A 16836-nucleotide genomic window follows, 5' to 3' on the forward strand; every position below is an offset into this window, starting at 1 on the left:
TTTTAACATTTGATTCCATATGCAGAGATATATAAGACTATAAAGAGGATTTTTCACTTATATCTGAACTCTGCAGCCGTGGCTCAGTGGTAGAGTGTTCACCTCTGGTGCACGGGGTCCCTGGTTTGATACCAGTTCGCGCAAAGTGAACTTTGTGGTGGACAAACACCGTGTGCATTGGTTTTCTCGAGGATTCTCCCGTTTCCTCCCGCTTCCTTCATTCCACCATTTCATTCATTTCTCATTATCACCGTCTCCTTTAGCCTAGCCGGTATAACCGTGGGACTTAAAACTGAAAGATCTCATTTTTTTCATATCTGAACTCTGTATTTATTTATTTAATTTAACGTCCCACGTACACACACAGATTAAGGATGATGTAATGATAAGACAGATGATAAGTGGTGGACAAACACCGTGCTCGTGGGTTTTCTCGGGGCTCTCCCGTTTCCTCCCACTTTCTTCATTCCACCATTTCACTCACTTCTCATCATCACCGTCTCCTTTAGCCTAACCGGCATAACCGTGGGACGTAAAACTCAAAGACAGATGATAATGATGGAAAGAGTTAAGAAAAGAAACTTGAGAAAAGTTAATGTACTACAAAGCCTGCTTGGCGGGCGCTGGGATCAATCTCTCTAAACTATATGCAATTCAAACTGACTCTCTTTACTTTAACTCTGAATATCTAATACTCTATATATTGTAAAGTTCTTGTAATTATCTATTGTTTGTGCAGGAATAGATACAGCATAGGTAGAGCAAATTACAGTCCGGAATCGTTTCTCACCACTATTACAAAATCCACTATAAACAATATATTACAAATATCATTATAATATACATTCCCTATCCTGGGTAAAGAGAGGTGATCCAAGGTCCGGGCAGCCTGGGCAAGGATCTCCACACAGCTCCAAAACAAGCTAGGTGGAGTGGATTTAGGATTCCCAATTCTCCACACAATCAAAGAGGAGGTTAGGACTCACAGAGCTCCGAAGCAAGCTAGGTGACTGAGGTTAGGAGTCCCAACGAAGCTCCGAGCAAGCTGAGTGGGAAGAGAGAAAGCCTGGAGTTCCGAGCAAAATAGAAGCTTTGGGTTAGGTGTCTCTTAAAGCTCCATGAAAGCTAGAGGAGTGGTGACCAGTAGCAACTGATGCTTATTGCCGAAATCCTCTCGGTTATATAAATGCTTCAAGTAAGGCTGTAGGGCTGTTGTTCCTTCGCCATAACATGACCACTGATATCGCTGTTGTTGTTCCTGTCATCTGCAGCTATAGAAATCCATTGTAAGATGCAGATAATAGATTGATAGATACCTAACTTGAAACCACTGTCTCCTAACTACGAATCATTTACTTACAGACATTAACAAAGCAAAAATGAGCTTTATAAACAGGGTCCTCTGGACTCACATTGTGTGTTTATGTTACAATTGTACAAAATTGGTAACAGCATCAATAGTAAAAGGATTACATGCAAATTAATATCCAATACGCAGAGAAGGTATCCAGGTGGAGTAATAAAAGTGTGAGCAGAAACTTAAAAAAAGGTTAAAAAGCTTGTCTTAGGTCCATTTCACCATAGGTGTGATCCGCAGTGTTAATGCAGCTTAAGTTTGTTTATTTTACCTAATGTGGTTTAATTTAGTCAAGTTTTAATTATACGAGAGCACCGCATAAGTCACTTCTTGTTCTTGGTTTGATTCTATAATTATTATTTCGTTTAATTAACTGTAGTTAATCAATGGTTAAAATATTTTTATGTGTAAAATGTGTTCTATTAGTTTCGGACCTACCCCGTTTGGAACATTCTTCACAAAATTATTGACAAATAATTTTATATTCTGACAACACTGTTGAGTCAATATCTAATACTTCTCTTTGGTAATATTTTTTGTTGTTGCTGGAAACCATTATTTTGTCATTGATCAAAGTTACACTAATCAATCTTGTCATATAACTTCTAAAGTTTACAGCATTGCTGCGTATTAGACGTCTATTTTCATTCACCACTATGCACTCGTTTTGTATACATAATTATACATGTCATAGTGTCATTTGAAAATAAAAAGTGCGTACCGTGCAGAGAAAACTAAATACATGGAAGTGCGTCGGGACCGTAATACGGCAAATTGTGGAGGCATTAAAATATTAAATAATGCTTTTGATAAAGTGGATACTTTCAAATATTTAGGATCAATATTAACAGACGAAAATCATATTCACGAAGAAATTAAATGTCGACTAAAAGCAGGGAATTCGTGTTACTACTCGGTTCAAAATCTCTTGTCGTCGCGAATTCTGTCGAGGAATTTGAAGCTTAAAATATATAAAACGATAATCATGCCTGTTGTTCTGTATGGTTGCGAAACATGGTCGCTTACTCTGAGGGAAGAACATAGACTGAAAGTATTTGAGAACAGGATCCTGAGAAGAATATTCGGACCCAAGAGGAACGAGAATGGGGAATGGCGGAAGCTTCATAACGAGGAACTACATAGTTTATACGGTTTACCCAACATTGTGAGGGTCGTCAAGTCTAGGAGGCTTAGGTGGGCAGGTCATGTAGCTAGAATGGAAGAAAGTAGAAACGCTTTCAAAGTCTTGACTGGTAGACCCATAGGAAAACGACCACTAGGAAGACCTAGGCGCAGATGGGAGGATAATATTAAGATGGATCTCGCAGAGATAGGAATACAAAATAGAAACTGGATGCAATTAGCTAAGGATAGAAGTCAGTGGAGAGCTTTTGTGAACGCGGCACTGAACCTCCGGGTTCCATAGGCCATAGAGTTAGTTAGTTAGTTAGTTAGTCATACCGGGCTCAAAACACTGCATTACTAGGGGCAGGAGTTTTTTTCGCAAGTTGCGAAATCACGAAAGTTTTCCTACAAAGCCGAGAGTTGGTTTTCCAACGAACTACGTCAGATTGAGTAAGGAAATAGGTATTTTGAAGTCGCGACAAAATGCGATAACTGACATTTTGAGCGAATGTGCCGCAAAACGCGACTAACTGCAAATTTTTAAAAACGTTAATTTTAGTTGTTAAAATACAGAAATAAAAAATACAATTTCTCAAAGGGGAGAAAAATTTAAACTTAAATAGCTTGTGCCTGTCGGCAATATGGCTGCCAATAACGAACACTGACTGTGAGTTTTTTTTCTTTTTCTTTCTTTTTTTTAAAATACAGCTTGGTAATCAATGATAGAAAGCTACAAATGAAAGAAGAAAATGTTGAAACATGCAACATGCTGCACTTTTCATCAGAATAATAATTTGCAGACGAGATATACTAGAAGATACTGCACTAATGTATTGTATGTATGTGTTTTTACATGTATATATATTTTCGGTGCATAACTAATACAATGTATGGTATTTTGTGATGGCAATCGTGATGATATTGTGGTAGTGTATTTTAAGTTTTTGAACTTACAAAAGAAGAAAGAAGTAATTTGTTGTTAATAACTGCATAAAGAATAACTTCATTGTCCTAAGTAGCATTATTGATTTATTGCTTATTACTTATATTGGGCTTACATTAGAATTTGTATAATTTATATTAGAGTTTGTAAAATAATTTACTTAGCGACAAAATGAGAAATTTTATATCTCAAAATGCAACAAAATACGAAATTTTTAATTTCAAATGTGAAATATTTTATTTCAAATTGCGAAAAACTCCTGCCCCTTTGCATTACCTACAGCATTTGATGATAATGCTTTTAAATAGTCTTTGTTGTATGAATAATGATACTCAAATTTCTTATAGATTGTTTAAATACATACATGTAAAGTTATTAGAATTTATCTCTAGAAATGTTACCACTGGATTCATCCTTCTCAAATCTTTATTATGCTCACTGCAGTGATGCCAACCTGAAGCACTATAAAATCCCCATATCGAGAGGCAAAAAATTCTTTTTCTTTTTTCAACTGAATTTCCCACGTTTCACTATTAATGATGATAATAATAATAACAATAATAACAATAAAATATAATGAAATGAAAGTTATGTATGACGTGTGTTACTTTTTTTTCAATTTCAGCATGTATTATCAATAAATTTCGATCTTCTATGTTTATAAAATAGTATGTGAATAACTATTTTCGTCAATCAAGAACAAGAATTTTTGTTATGTTGTCAAAAATGCAAACTCTATCACACCTTTGTACCATCACCTTATACTAGCCAAAGCTAGCACAATAGCTTTGTTCTCCATACATTTCTCGTAGAATGTTTGGCAATTCATTGTTGCTCGTTCGATAATTTGATTTCTTTCTTTCGTACGGTCATTGATTTGTTTTCTTCTTTTGTTTCATTCGTACATTGTTTTGTTTTCTTCTTTCTTCAAATACCAGAGCATAAATTTCGTTTGTTGATACTTGATTTTCAAGAACCACACGTGTAAGTCACTCCTCACTAGCATGGACTTTATTGACAACAACAACAACATCAAAAATACTTTATACTAAAAGTTGACAACACTGACACGCTTATTGATGAACCATTATGTCTACTTCTCACTCGTATTTTGTTGGTGTGGATTAAACATATAGTACAAAAATTCATAAATTTCGACAGAAATTGCCATCCCATTGTGAATAATTAATGCAAAAAAAAAATCACACGAAATGGGACTTTTCCCACAGGTTGCTACCACTGATTGTGACACAACTTTATTATTTATGCCGATTGGCAGCTACGACTTTGGGATATGTTACACCATCAGAGATGTTATGTAAATCTGGTACATACAAAAAACCACTGGCCCCTCGTAGCGTCAAGCGGTCCAGGGTCCCGGGTTCGATTCCCGGTGGGAGCACTCGGTCGACAGGTATAAAACGCTTATTCAGGCCAGTCATCCTCAATGAGATTTTCCTCATTCACACCAGGCAGATGCCGGGATGGTACCTAACTTCTAGATCCCACGCAGCTTCATTCTTTACCTTTCCCCAGATCATACGTGACGAGCTAATTGGCCATAGAAGCAGACAGCTCAAAAATCTAATTCCCATACAAAACCTAGTTTATTTTTGCTAAATAGTTCCTGTAAGTTTAACGTCTTAGCATAAGCGTGTTTTACATCACATTAAATATTATCAAAACTTAGAAACAAACACGGAGAAATTATGAATGGTAATGATAATAAACTATATTTTTTTCAATTTTCTGACACATAGTTGTTAATGCGCGACAGGGAAGTTATTAGCTCAATTTCTTTTTCATCTTTCTAAAGTAGTAGATTAAACAAACTAAGGAAATGTGTAAAACAGAGGAGATTCTAACCTAGGCCATCTATCATCCATTAATAATAAGATACGTTCAAAAAAGTATAAGTTCATCTTTCTAAAGTAGTAGATTAAACAAACTAAGGAAATGTGTAAAACAGAGGAGATTCTAACCTAGGCCATCTATCATCCATTAATAATAAGATACGTTCAAAAAAGTATAAGTTCATCTTTCTAAAGTAGTAGATTAAACAAACTAAGGAAATGTGTAAAACAGAGGAGATTCTAACCTAGGCCATCTATCATCCATTAATAATAAGATACGTTCAAAAAAGTATAAGTTCATCTTTCTAAAGTAGTAGATTAAACAAACTAAGGAAATGTGTAAAACAGAGGAGATTCTAACCTAGGCCATCTATCATCCATTAATAATAAGATACGTTCAAAAAATAATACTTTATATTTCATCTGTGTTTATTTTATTTGACTGACTGACGTTTTTCGTTGACCGTTTATCTTCAGTGTTGTGTTCAGTGGCGTATTTAGGGGCCTATCGTCCTCAAGTCTCTGCGAAATAAATTTGCTAGTTTTTCACATTCCATGTACACCAATAATCCTTCTTACCCTTTCTAAGAATTTCATTGCCTTCCCATTTTCTTATGCTCTTTGTTCAGAAATACTATATTTGTCGAATTTCATTCCATGTAAGAACTATGTTCTTTTTTCTTTATTTCGTCCATTCTACTCTTCTGTTTCTTTTCCTTAGTTGTTACTTTCTTTCGTTTCTTCTATCGACCGTATCTACTTTCGACCGTTGTCAGTTGTGATTCAAGTCGGCCGTCGTCAGTAACACCAAAACTAAAAAAAGTTGATAAGCGAAACTGGTGTTCCACACCAACTTGCACGGGTATCAACATAACGGAACTTATTTATTATATCAGATTTACATCGTTTAGTTATAAAGAAAGGTAAATGTTTAAATTACAGAAAATAAAAGGCGGGGGGAATAAATAGCTCGGGAAATTAGGTAGGCCAAGAGAATGCTTCCTTTTTCTTCTATTAACAGATTAAAAGGTTAGATTCACAGCTAAATTTTAGTGTGTAGTCTATTATATCACATAAGATTCACCAGTCTGCAATTTTTGCCATTAAAACTGCATTAAGTATATTTCAGCTTCAACTTATTTCAATATTTTCTTTAAGGTAAAAACGTACACAGATAAAACTGAATATTTCCATTCTTTTTTTTTTTTCGAAAATGAAATCAGTTAAGTTTAAATGAGATTACAAATATTCAGCGTATGTTTACAAGATTACAAATATTCAGAAGCGTCATTTCAGATTTGCCTGGAGCCAATCTGAGAGAGGAGTAGGGAAAGATGTGGCCAACGCCGGCTGAACCAAGAACTCTTAGCCCACAACAGCCGGAGAGGGTGAAGTAGTTCTCTGGCCCACAGCTGCCGCAGAAGATACAAAATTTCTCCAGACCAGTGGTTCTCAAACTTGTTGTTACTGCGACCCACATCAAATAATAAAAAGTATTTTGTGGCCCACCTACTTTTATCCAAAAACACTTTGACATTCTTTCTCAATAAGTGTGTCATATGAAATTGTACGCATGTGCAGAGAGGGTTAAAGTGTTTCCATAGAAAGGATACAGATCTAACACTACTCCCGACGCAATGCCCTATCCCATGACAGATTTTGAGTCATCCACTCTCTTTCCATTCTAACCTAGCATCTGTACTGACTGCACAACAATGCCGGGCTTTGAGTAACCACTTACTCTTCACCTCATTAACAAACGCTTCTAATTTTTATTTTCTAAATAGTACTTCACAACATATGTTTCTGCATCAAAATAAAAATTTCAATCAAGGAAACACTTCTCGCGACCCACCAAATAACTGCCTGCGACCCACCAATGGGTCGGGACCCACACTTTGAGAAACACTGCTCTAGACCACATAAGTCGGAGAAAATAAGTAAAGGTGACCAGTCCTAACGAAGAATGATATGGAGAGGTCATCGTCGTCGTCAGGCGTCGGTTTTACCAGCCCCTTACGGACTGGAAAAGCGTCCAGCAATTATCCTATTTTACACAGCGATAAATGTAATTTGGATTTTTTTTACGTTTAAAGCTGTATATTATCGTTTGTATTATTTTGTCGAGTTTCCTTCCGTGTTACTTGGGGTCTCAAATTAATAAAGAATTATATATTGAAGTTCCACGTATATTTCGGATTAGCTTAACTTCAGTGGCCCCGCGTAGCATAGTCTCTAACACTCTCGCCTTTGGTGCAAGCGGTCTCTGGTTCGATTCCTGGTGTAGGCACTCGATCAAAAAAGTGTAACGGCTAGCCACCCTGAATGAGGTATTCTTGGGTTTTCCTTATTCACACCAAACAAATGTCGGGATGGTGCCTGCCATATAGGTCTCAGGCCGCTTTCTTCCTTCCTCAATCCTTTCTTCCTTCCCTTTCCCCGGATAGTGTGCTCGCCGAGGGATGTCTTTCCCTCAAAACATGACGGGCTAAATGGCCATAGATGCCGAAAGCCCAGAAATCTAAAATTCTAAATTAACTTCAGGCCTTAGCCAGAGAGACTTTCATAATTAACTTCCCTAAAAATTTTTTGCATGCTGGCAAATGATAATAGAAATTGTCTTTTTTCTATTTATTAGACACTTACATATAATTTACCTTAGTTTTCACCTGTCTATCACAGAATACAGCCAGCGTAAAGAACTACATGTTGCCAATGGTACACATATTTTCTACATTTTGTATGATCAGGAGAATTTTGGTATAATATCTAATATAATTTTGTACTAATGGTAGGGGGCGCGGTGGCTCAGTGGGGGAGTTGCTGTTGAACTGTGCTAGCGGTAGGACGTGTTGTCCGGTGCAGTGTTTGTTCGCAGCTTGACGTGCTTAGCTTTACCACTACGTGTGGTTTATTTGTGTAAGTGACTATATATTGTAAAATATTACGATGTCTCAGCTCGTTAGAAAAAATACCATCAAATGTGTATTTGACAAGGAAAAACGTAATAATCGCCCGTCACCCATCGCTATTCATAAATGGATCGAAAGTTTATTTAAAGAGGACTGCCATGACATTATTGCGCTTCAACTTCACTCTGATGAATATGCTGTGTTTGTGACTTATAATACTGATGCCATTTTTGAAAAAGTGTTAAGTAAGCTCGAACCTACGGTACCATTTAAACATAGTGACGGTAGTACCTCTCTTGTCAAACTTGTCAACGCAATGGAAAATATTACTAGGGTAAGAGTCTTTAATTTACCTATTCAACTAGATAATAACGTTATTGTGCAAATTCTGACTGAATATGGAACAGTGAAAAATATAACCAATGAGACATGGTCTCAAAATTATCCCCTTGCAGTGTCCAATGCAATACGAACTGTGAACATTGTCCTTAAAAACCTATCCCTTCACGTTTACTCTTTAACGGCTTTCGTGGCTTCATATCATATGAAGGCCATCCTGTAATGTGTTTTTTCTGTCGATCATTAACTCACCGACTTAGTGACTGTGAAGACAAGGATAAGGAAAGAAGACAAGAACTGAATGGCCCTCATACGTCTCAAACGTCTGACATTCGATTTACCGAGTTTTTCCCCCCACTCCGCCCCGCATCTAACGCACCGCCACTGCCTTTACAAATGTCATCCCTCGGCATTATTCCAAAAAAACCTTGTGAACAACATGTGCAATTACAACCAAACAGTTCAGAATCAGTAACTGACCCCTCTACTACGATTGCTGCTCACACGGATAACAACTCCGATTCCACGTCTGGCCTTATCAACAATGTAGCTGAAGAAACACATACACTTAGTGTTAATGTTAATGACCTTGAAAGTGCTGCTAATATCGATATTCCGTCTGGTCCCCCTGGTAAACAGCCTGTTGGTACTGAGGGCTCCCTCCAAGCTATGAAACAAAACACTGCTAGGAATTCATTACACCTACTTCAGATACAGACGGTAGTGACCTTGACCTGGAAAGTGAAACTACAGACATTCCTGATACAACAAGGGAATTAAGTTCACGAAAGAAACGAGGCTCGCGTGGTTCTTATTCACAACCTGTTAATGTCATAACAACTCGAAAGAAGAATAGGCGTGGCGCTTCAATAACTGAATATTTACGTCACGACTATACTGCCTCAGGTGTGCTCACTGATCTTTAAGGTTTGTGAACACTTTTCTCGCTTTTTTGTTGTCAGTGTGACTATATTGACGTTCTCATCTTCTGTTTATTGTTGTTGATATGTTCCAATCTTACTTTTTCTTTTTTGTTTTCTTACTTCTAATACTGTACATTACACGTATTGTCTCCCTCAATGTAAACCGCATGCAAAATAGTGTTAAGAAAGAATTGTTTAAAAAATTTGTTTATTATTATGACGCAGATTTTATATGTCTTCAGCAAATAATCTCCGATGAACACTGTTCCATCTCTGGTTATAAGAGTCATGTTAATATTGGTGTACATGGTTTTGGAACTGCTATATTAGTGAAAGAAGGAATACAAGTTGATTCCCTCAAAACGTTGGTGGATGGCAGAGGGATAGCGTTGTATTGGAAAAATACTGTAATTGTCAATATATATGGGAATTCGGGGCATCAAGGGAACACGGGTAGAGAGACCTTATATTCTGAAGATTTGTTGTATTTGCTTTCTGAACCCTTTAATAACATTATGCTCAGGGGGATTTTAATTGTGTACTTCGAGCTAATGATTGTGTCGGGACACCATCATATAGTCCTGCACTACAATTTTTTGTTTCTCAATATAGGCTGGTTGATACTGCTATCTACTGTAAAAAGGACCATATCTTTACTTACGTGCGCAGTAATGCGGCGTCCAGAATTGACCGTTGCTATTGTAATCCAGACTTGGTTAAATTGATTGTTAAATATGATGTCTGTTTAGCCCCGTTTACTGATCATTTGGGTCTAGTTCTTGAATTTAATATTGGTTCGCAGTACTGTGTCTGGGGACGATCCTACTGGAAAATGTCCCCCCTTGGTCTAAATGATCCTTATTTTCTTAACCAGTTTCATCGGCACTGGTCAGTCTGGCTTCACCATCGCCACAGTTATACCAAAAGCCTCAAATGGTGGGAGCAATATGTGAAACCCAAAATCAAATGGCTATATATCGATCACTTTCGAGATAGGAATGCCAATAGTAACCATATGATGCAATTTTATATGAAATGTTTACAATCTGTTAGTGGTTTATCGGCTACTTCCCCAATATCGTACCGAGATATGCAGTATTATAAAGGTAAAATTTTACATTTGCAGAGAGAATGTACTGAAAAATTTCGTTACTATTGTAAAGATAACACTGTGGTAGAAAACGAGCGTATGACGTTATACCATCTAATTCATACAAAGAAACGTAAAAATCGAGCTTTAATTTCAAGATTAACCTCTAATACTCAGCAAGTACTAACTAATCCGAGTGAAATTAGAGCTCACATTCATAATACATACCAGGAGTTGTATAATGTATCACAGAACAAGACTCCTGTTTGGCAATTTACGCCTCTGCCAGGTTATGCAGTGACATCTGATCATAACGACATGTTAATGCAACCATATACCAAAAATGAGATCCATGATGTAATATTCAGTTTTCAGCGTTATAAAACTCCTGGAATTGATGGATTAGTAGCAGAATTTTATCAAAAGGTGTTTCCTATTATAGCAGATGAGTTTACTTCTATTGTCAATGAAATATTGCATCATGGTGTAATTAGTGAATCCTTTGCTACAGGTGTCATTATATTAGTACCAAAGTTACCTACTTGTCTTAAGCATTATAGAGCATTAACTGTTAAATGTTGACTATAAAATAGTAGCAAAATGCTTTTTCAATAGGTTAAAAACAGTGCTCTCAAGCATTCTACACCCAATGCAAGCAGGATTTCTAGAAGGTAATAAACTTCTTGATGTATTGATGGATCTTCGCGATGCAGTGGCATATTTTGATTACAACAAATGTAAAGGTGGCCTTCTATCTATAGATTTAAGGACAGCATTTGATTCGGTTAACCATGGGTATTTATATCAAGTAATGGAAAAATTTGGATTTCATCCTGCTGTAATTAATCAAGTGAAAATTTTGTATATGTTTGCGAGATCTAAAATTCAGGTGAATGGTTATTTAACACCTTTTATAACAATCAATAGATCTATTAGACAAGGGTGTCCGCTTTCTATGTCTTTTTTTAATATTTACATTTCACCATTGATTTGTGAATTACATGCTATGAAAATAGGTATTTCCTTTGCTGATCTCCACCTTATAGTGCGTTCCTATGCTGATGATCTTTCTGTTTTAGTACGAGATGAAGCTCAACTTAATCAAGTTATTCATGTCATACAAAATATTGGACAATCTAGTGGAGCATGCATAAATTTTCAGAAAACAAAATTGTTTGCAGTTGGTATTTGGGATTTTCAGATGATTACTCTTCCTATTCTCCATGTTGATAATATAAAGATTTTAGGTGTCTATTTTTATTGCACTATATCACAAATTATTTTAGAAAATTGGGCTCTAGCCCTCCAGAAGGTGAAAGGTTTATGTCAATCGTGGACATTTCGTGGCTACTGTCTTGAACAAAGAATTTGGATTGTTAATACATATATTACATCTCACCTTTGGTATTTAAGTCCTGTTTTACCGTTGCCAAGTCAAATTGCCCGCTCTATGTAAGCTGCAGTTTATTGGTTTGTTTGGAGAGGTAACATTTTTAAAATACCCATGTATGTTCTTACTCAATCTAAAAATGCTGGAGGTCTCAACATGGTGGATATATATTGCAAAAGCACTGTTTTATATTTGATTAATTGGATGTACAAGTTACAATTAAATACACCCAGTTTTGTTAAAATCTGGGGTCTCTATTGGGCACAGGCTACGGCGGTCACCCCTCCTCTTAATATGTCGATTCTTTCAAACACTGTAAAATATTTGTATGATGTACTCTTGAATTCTAGTTACATGGTTCTAGACTTAGATACTCCCAAACGTCAGAATATTAAAATTTTGTACAGCTCATATCAGTGTAAACAAAATGTTACTATTAAACGAAAAGACAACTTTCCTAACTATAATTGGGATATGATCTGGAAAAATATCAATAACACAGTCCTAAATGTCAATCAACGTTCTGTGTGGTACCGCATTGTACATGACGTCATACCAACTAATATAAAGTTACAGAAAATTAAGCTGATGTCTATCGGAACATGTTCGCATTGTAGTAGAGACGATACTTTACAACATCGGCTTTCAACTTGTGATTTGGTGCACGACATATGGTTGACATTCGCACGTATCATGTGTATTCTAGTTCGTTGTGGGATCCAGGATATTTTCCCGCTAATGATTTTATTTCCTGCTTTTTCATATTATCCTCATTACAAACAAAATAGTGTAATCTGGTTGTGTGGTGTAACTGTGGAATATTTGATTCAAAGTCAAACGCCAACCCTTGCAGACTACTATTTTCACCTGTTGAAAGAACGATGGAAGGTAACTGAAAATATCAGACGGAAACAGTTCTCGAATTATTTAGCTGTTGTTGATGAAAAATTACCAATGGCGTACTCATAATTTTTGCATTACTAATGTTTCTTCGTTTTTTAAAAAAAATGTTTCTGCTGTTTGTGATTTGATTCCTTGTTATTTGTTCATAATACAGTATAAGTTATAATTGTTTTAAAAAAAATGCTATGTATTCCAATGTATAATACTTTACTGCATCTAAATAAAAAATGAGAAAAAAAGTGGTAGAGCGTTCACCTCCGGTGCTTGGGGTCCCTGGTTCGATCCCAGCTCGCGCCGTGTGGACTTTGTGGTGGACAAACACCGTGCTCGTAGGTTTTCTCGGGGTTCTCCCGTTTCCTCCCACTTTCTTCATGTTACTCATCTCTCCTTATCACCGTCTCCTTTAGCCTAACCGGCATAACCGTGGGACGTAAAACTTAAAGATTTCATTTCATTTCATTTTTGTACTAATGGTTAGTTTGTGAGATTCCCACGTTTGTTTAGGGTACAAAGGTTTGCTCTATTTTGTGAAGGCTTATTAAATATGTGACGTCATAATTATGTAGATATGGATGCACTACATAGAATGCTTAGCTATATCATCAAGAAAAAAAATAATTAAAATAAATTAGTTGTTGCGGAGCACTATAAGTTAGTCATGCTTAGTTATAAATAATAGCTATAACTTCTTACATTCAACTTTTTTTTTTTTTTAAATTTTCCCACCAATCACTTCACACCATATTTTTTATGCCACCAGGACAATTTCATTTCATTTCATTTATTTGCTTGTTGCATTAGATTATATTTTAATCATCATATGACCCTAGCCATAGGAGCTAAATATACGGTTCTGATTGGTTGAAGTTATACGTTTCTCGCCACGTAACATAAATATAACATAAATCTGACATCTACTGCTGTTTATCCTCGTTGCCGAGCATGCTAGGGCACAGGCTAGTAATGAAAGTCGCTTTTGGCGTGAGTTTGTTCAAACTCAGCTAAAGAAAAGTGGTTTCATTATATATATTTACAAATATATATTTGTAAATTATATATTTACAATTTTCATAGCACTTTTGTTATTAAAATAAGAAAAAAAAATACTACTCATTTTCCCTTGTACGCAATATATAATGCATAAAAAGTGATTTACCTATGTTACGAAACATAGCTAAGCGAGCGTGACCCCATAATATCACGTGACCTTACGTCACACTCGAGCGGTGCAACTTCGATGTAAATCTACCCTCACCCGATTCCTTGTGACCAACTTTTGGCTATGGTAGAGCGTTAAAAAAAACAAAAAAAAAAACGTTTCATTAGCTTACAAAAATCTTGCCAGGTAATGACATCTATATGTGTACAAGGGTGCCCATCAAGCGGGGCAAGGTGGGGCGCTTGCCCCCCCCCTAGAGGAAATTGTACTTCAGAATATCGAAAACCCAATAGAATTTTTAAATTATTTACAGCAAAATATGAAACTATATTTGAAACGTTGCTTATACTTGCCCCACCCCTTGGAAACCACAACATGGGCACCCTTGTATGTGTAACTATTTACTGCTAGAATCTAGGCTGACGCACGTTCTCGCCTTTAGTGCGAGTAGTCCCATGTTCGATCCGCGGTGAAAACACTCGATCGGAAAAGTGTGACAGCTTTCTTATGCTAGCCATTATAAGTGAAGTTCTCCTATTCACAGTAGGCGAATGCCGGGATAATATCTAACGTAATGGTTGCAGGTCGCTTCCTTTTTTCCTCCTCAATTCATTCCCTGGGCACTTGTGATCGCCGAGTGACGTCAATCCTCATATGTGGCGGGTTAACACAGTCATAAATGCCGTTATTCCTAAAATGAAACTTTGTAGTTTAATGTACCACTATTATATCCTTTAGGCTAAGGGAGATAGGTAATGAAAGAATTGGTGGAATGAGAATATGGGAGGAAACGGGAGTACCTCGAGAAAACCCACGGACACGATGTTGTCCACCACAAACTTACTTAGTCGGGAATCGAACCCGGGACTTCACCCATCAGAGGCAAACTCTTTACCATGAAGCCACTGTGCTCGTCAATCATATTCCTTATCCTAAGAGAGGGACATTAGTAATACAATGCAGCTGCTGTAATATAATTATACAATACCAACAACACATAGGACTTACCTGTGCTTCGACATCCGATACTTCCTGTCTATAATGGACGATATCGTGAAGCGTGAGAGCATTTTGAACGATGAGCGCCATAATCGGAATAAATGGAAGGACTATCATTTGAAGCAACTGCAAGCGACGACCTCTCTTGAAAGCAGGGTTGGCGCTACAGCACGTGGATTTCACTCCAACATACGATACATCTTCTGAACTTACCGATCGCATGCTCCGTAAAGAATTTGTTTCGTCATTGGTATCACGTTTATTGTCTCTTTGCGTCATCATAATACACGATGATTTGTACCTGCAATAAATAAATAAATAAATAAATAAATAAATAAATAAAGAATACACTTCTTAATGGTAGAAATACATTAATTTAACAGTGTGTTGATTTAGTAAAGTTCTTTTGTTGATAAGATGTGAAATGATATAATTGCACTAAACATGGTACTCTTCAGTATATAAATAAGAAAGCACTAAACTATTTAACTTTGTATCTAAAATTGTATAATGCGAGGGTGATTTAGAAAGTAATGCCTCCTAGCCCACTGCTTAACCAATAGTACTGCAAACATTTTGAACTATTTTTCATTAATGCATTGATGTTTAAACTATAGAATGCCACTAGTTTCTAGTCGTGGGTACAAAAAAAAACGGGTTTTCGGTTTTCTCCAAAAAACGGTTCGTTTTTTCACCGGATCCGGTTTCGGTTTTCTTCAAAACTGGTTCCGTTTTTTTTTTCTCAAAATTTGTTGTATTTCTGACCAGAATAGTATTTCGTTGTTCTCCGGAAACCGAATCCGTTTCCACAGAAATAGTTTTACGTGTTTTCCAAAAATTTTCACCGAAACGAGTTTCGGCGAAAAACCGGACAGGTTTTGGGGGAAACCGAAATGTCAGTTTTCGGGTTTCAGTTTTTGTAGAAACCGGTTTCCGATTTTTATAAAAACCGGTTTTGCCCATCCCTACTTGTTTCACCTTCCTATTTCTTCTCGTTTCAGAGTAACGGAGCAATCCATGGCGTCCAGTGGTGACTATGTTAAAAAATGATGCCACCATTTGTAGCTGACATTGCAAGCTTTCCACTGATACCTGTATGTCAAACACAAATGAAGGTATTACCTTGGAGACATTATTTTCTGAATCACCCTCGTATTATTATCGTTTGAAGGAAAAAAATAGCCACAGATAAGTCATATACCATTTATAGATTTAATCAAACGTAACAAAATAATATAGGTGAGTCCAAATCCTGATGCGTAGTTTTCGAGAAAGGAAATAAAAATATTTTTTGTAAACCTAAAAATTGATGTTGAACGTTAAAAATACACGCAATTTAAAAAAATGTTCAACGTTCCACAATTATGCACCAAAGCTAAGGGAGACGTTGACTATGAAATGGAAGTCAATGTTGGATTGAGTAAAGTGGGGGGAAACGGAAGAATCTTGCGAAGATCACGCACAAGGTGTTTGCCCACCACAAAGTTTAGTTCGAGCAGGCTGGGATCGAACCAGAGACCTCAGATATCAGAAATAGGCATTCTACCAATTTTTAAAAACTTTTATTTATGAATGCTATTATTTTAACTTTTTAAAAATAGATTTTAAGCACTATGCCACATATTAATATGAAAAAAAAATATTAAAGATATGTTCTCGAAACTTTCCATTATAAGATGGTAAGTTGACCGTACACAGTATTTTGTTAACCCTTATCCGGGCAAGCGGGGCCTCCCAGGTCCAGTAGCTTCAATTTTTTTTCATCATAAATATTTCGATCACATAAAATTCTGAATTCTTCTATCGTTAGTCGAAGTTATAGTCATAAACATATCGAGTTGGT

General features: G+C 36.4%; 1 protein-coding gene across 2 annotated transcripts in view; it reads right to left on the reverse strand.

Moving 5' to 3' along the window:
• LOC145670989 (uncharacterized) overlaps positions 1 to 16836 on the reverse strand; it is a 427013-nt gene that overhangs the window by 186170 nt on the left and 224007 nt on the right. For both annotated transcript variants that reach the window (XM_081739620.1, XM_081739619.1), the window contains exon 3: positions 15003 to 15294. In XM_081739620.1, coding sequence (XP_081595746.1) covers positions 15003 to 15275 — 273 coding nt within the window. In that variant the 5' untranslated portion in view covers positions 15276 to 15294. The remainder of the gene's footprint in view (positions 1 to 15002; positions 15295 to 16836) is intronic.

This window comes from Thermobia domestica, chromosome 15 (genome assembly GCF_964235325.1).
Source record: "Thermobia domestica chromosome 15, izTheDome1.hap1.1, whole genome shotgun sequence".
Lineage (NCBI taxonomy): Eukaryota > Metazoa > Arthropoda > Insecta > Zygentoma > Lepismatidae > Thermobia > Thermobia domestica.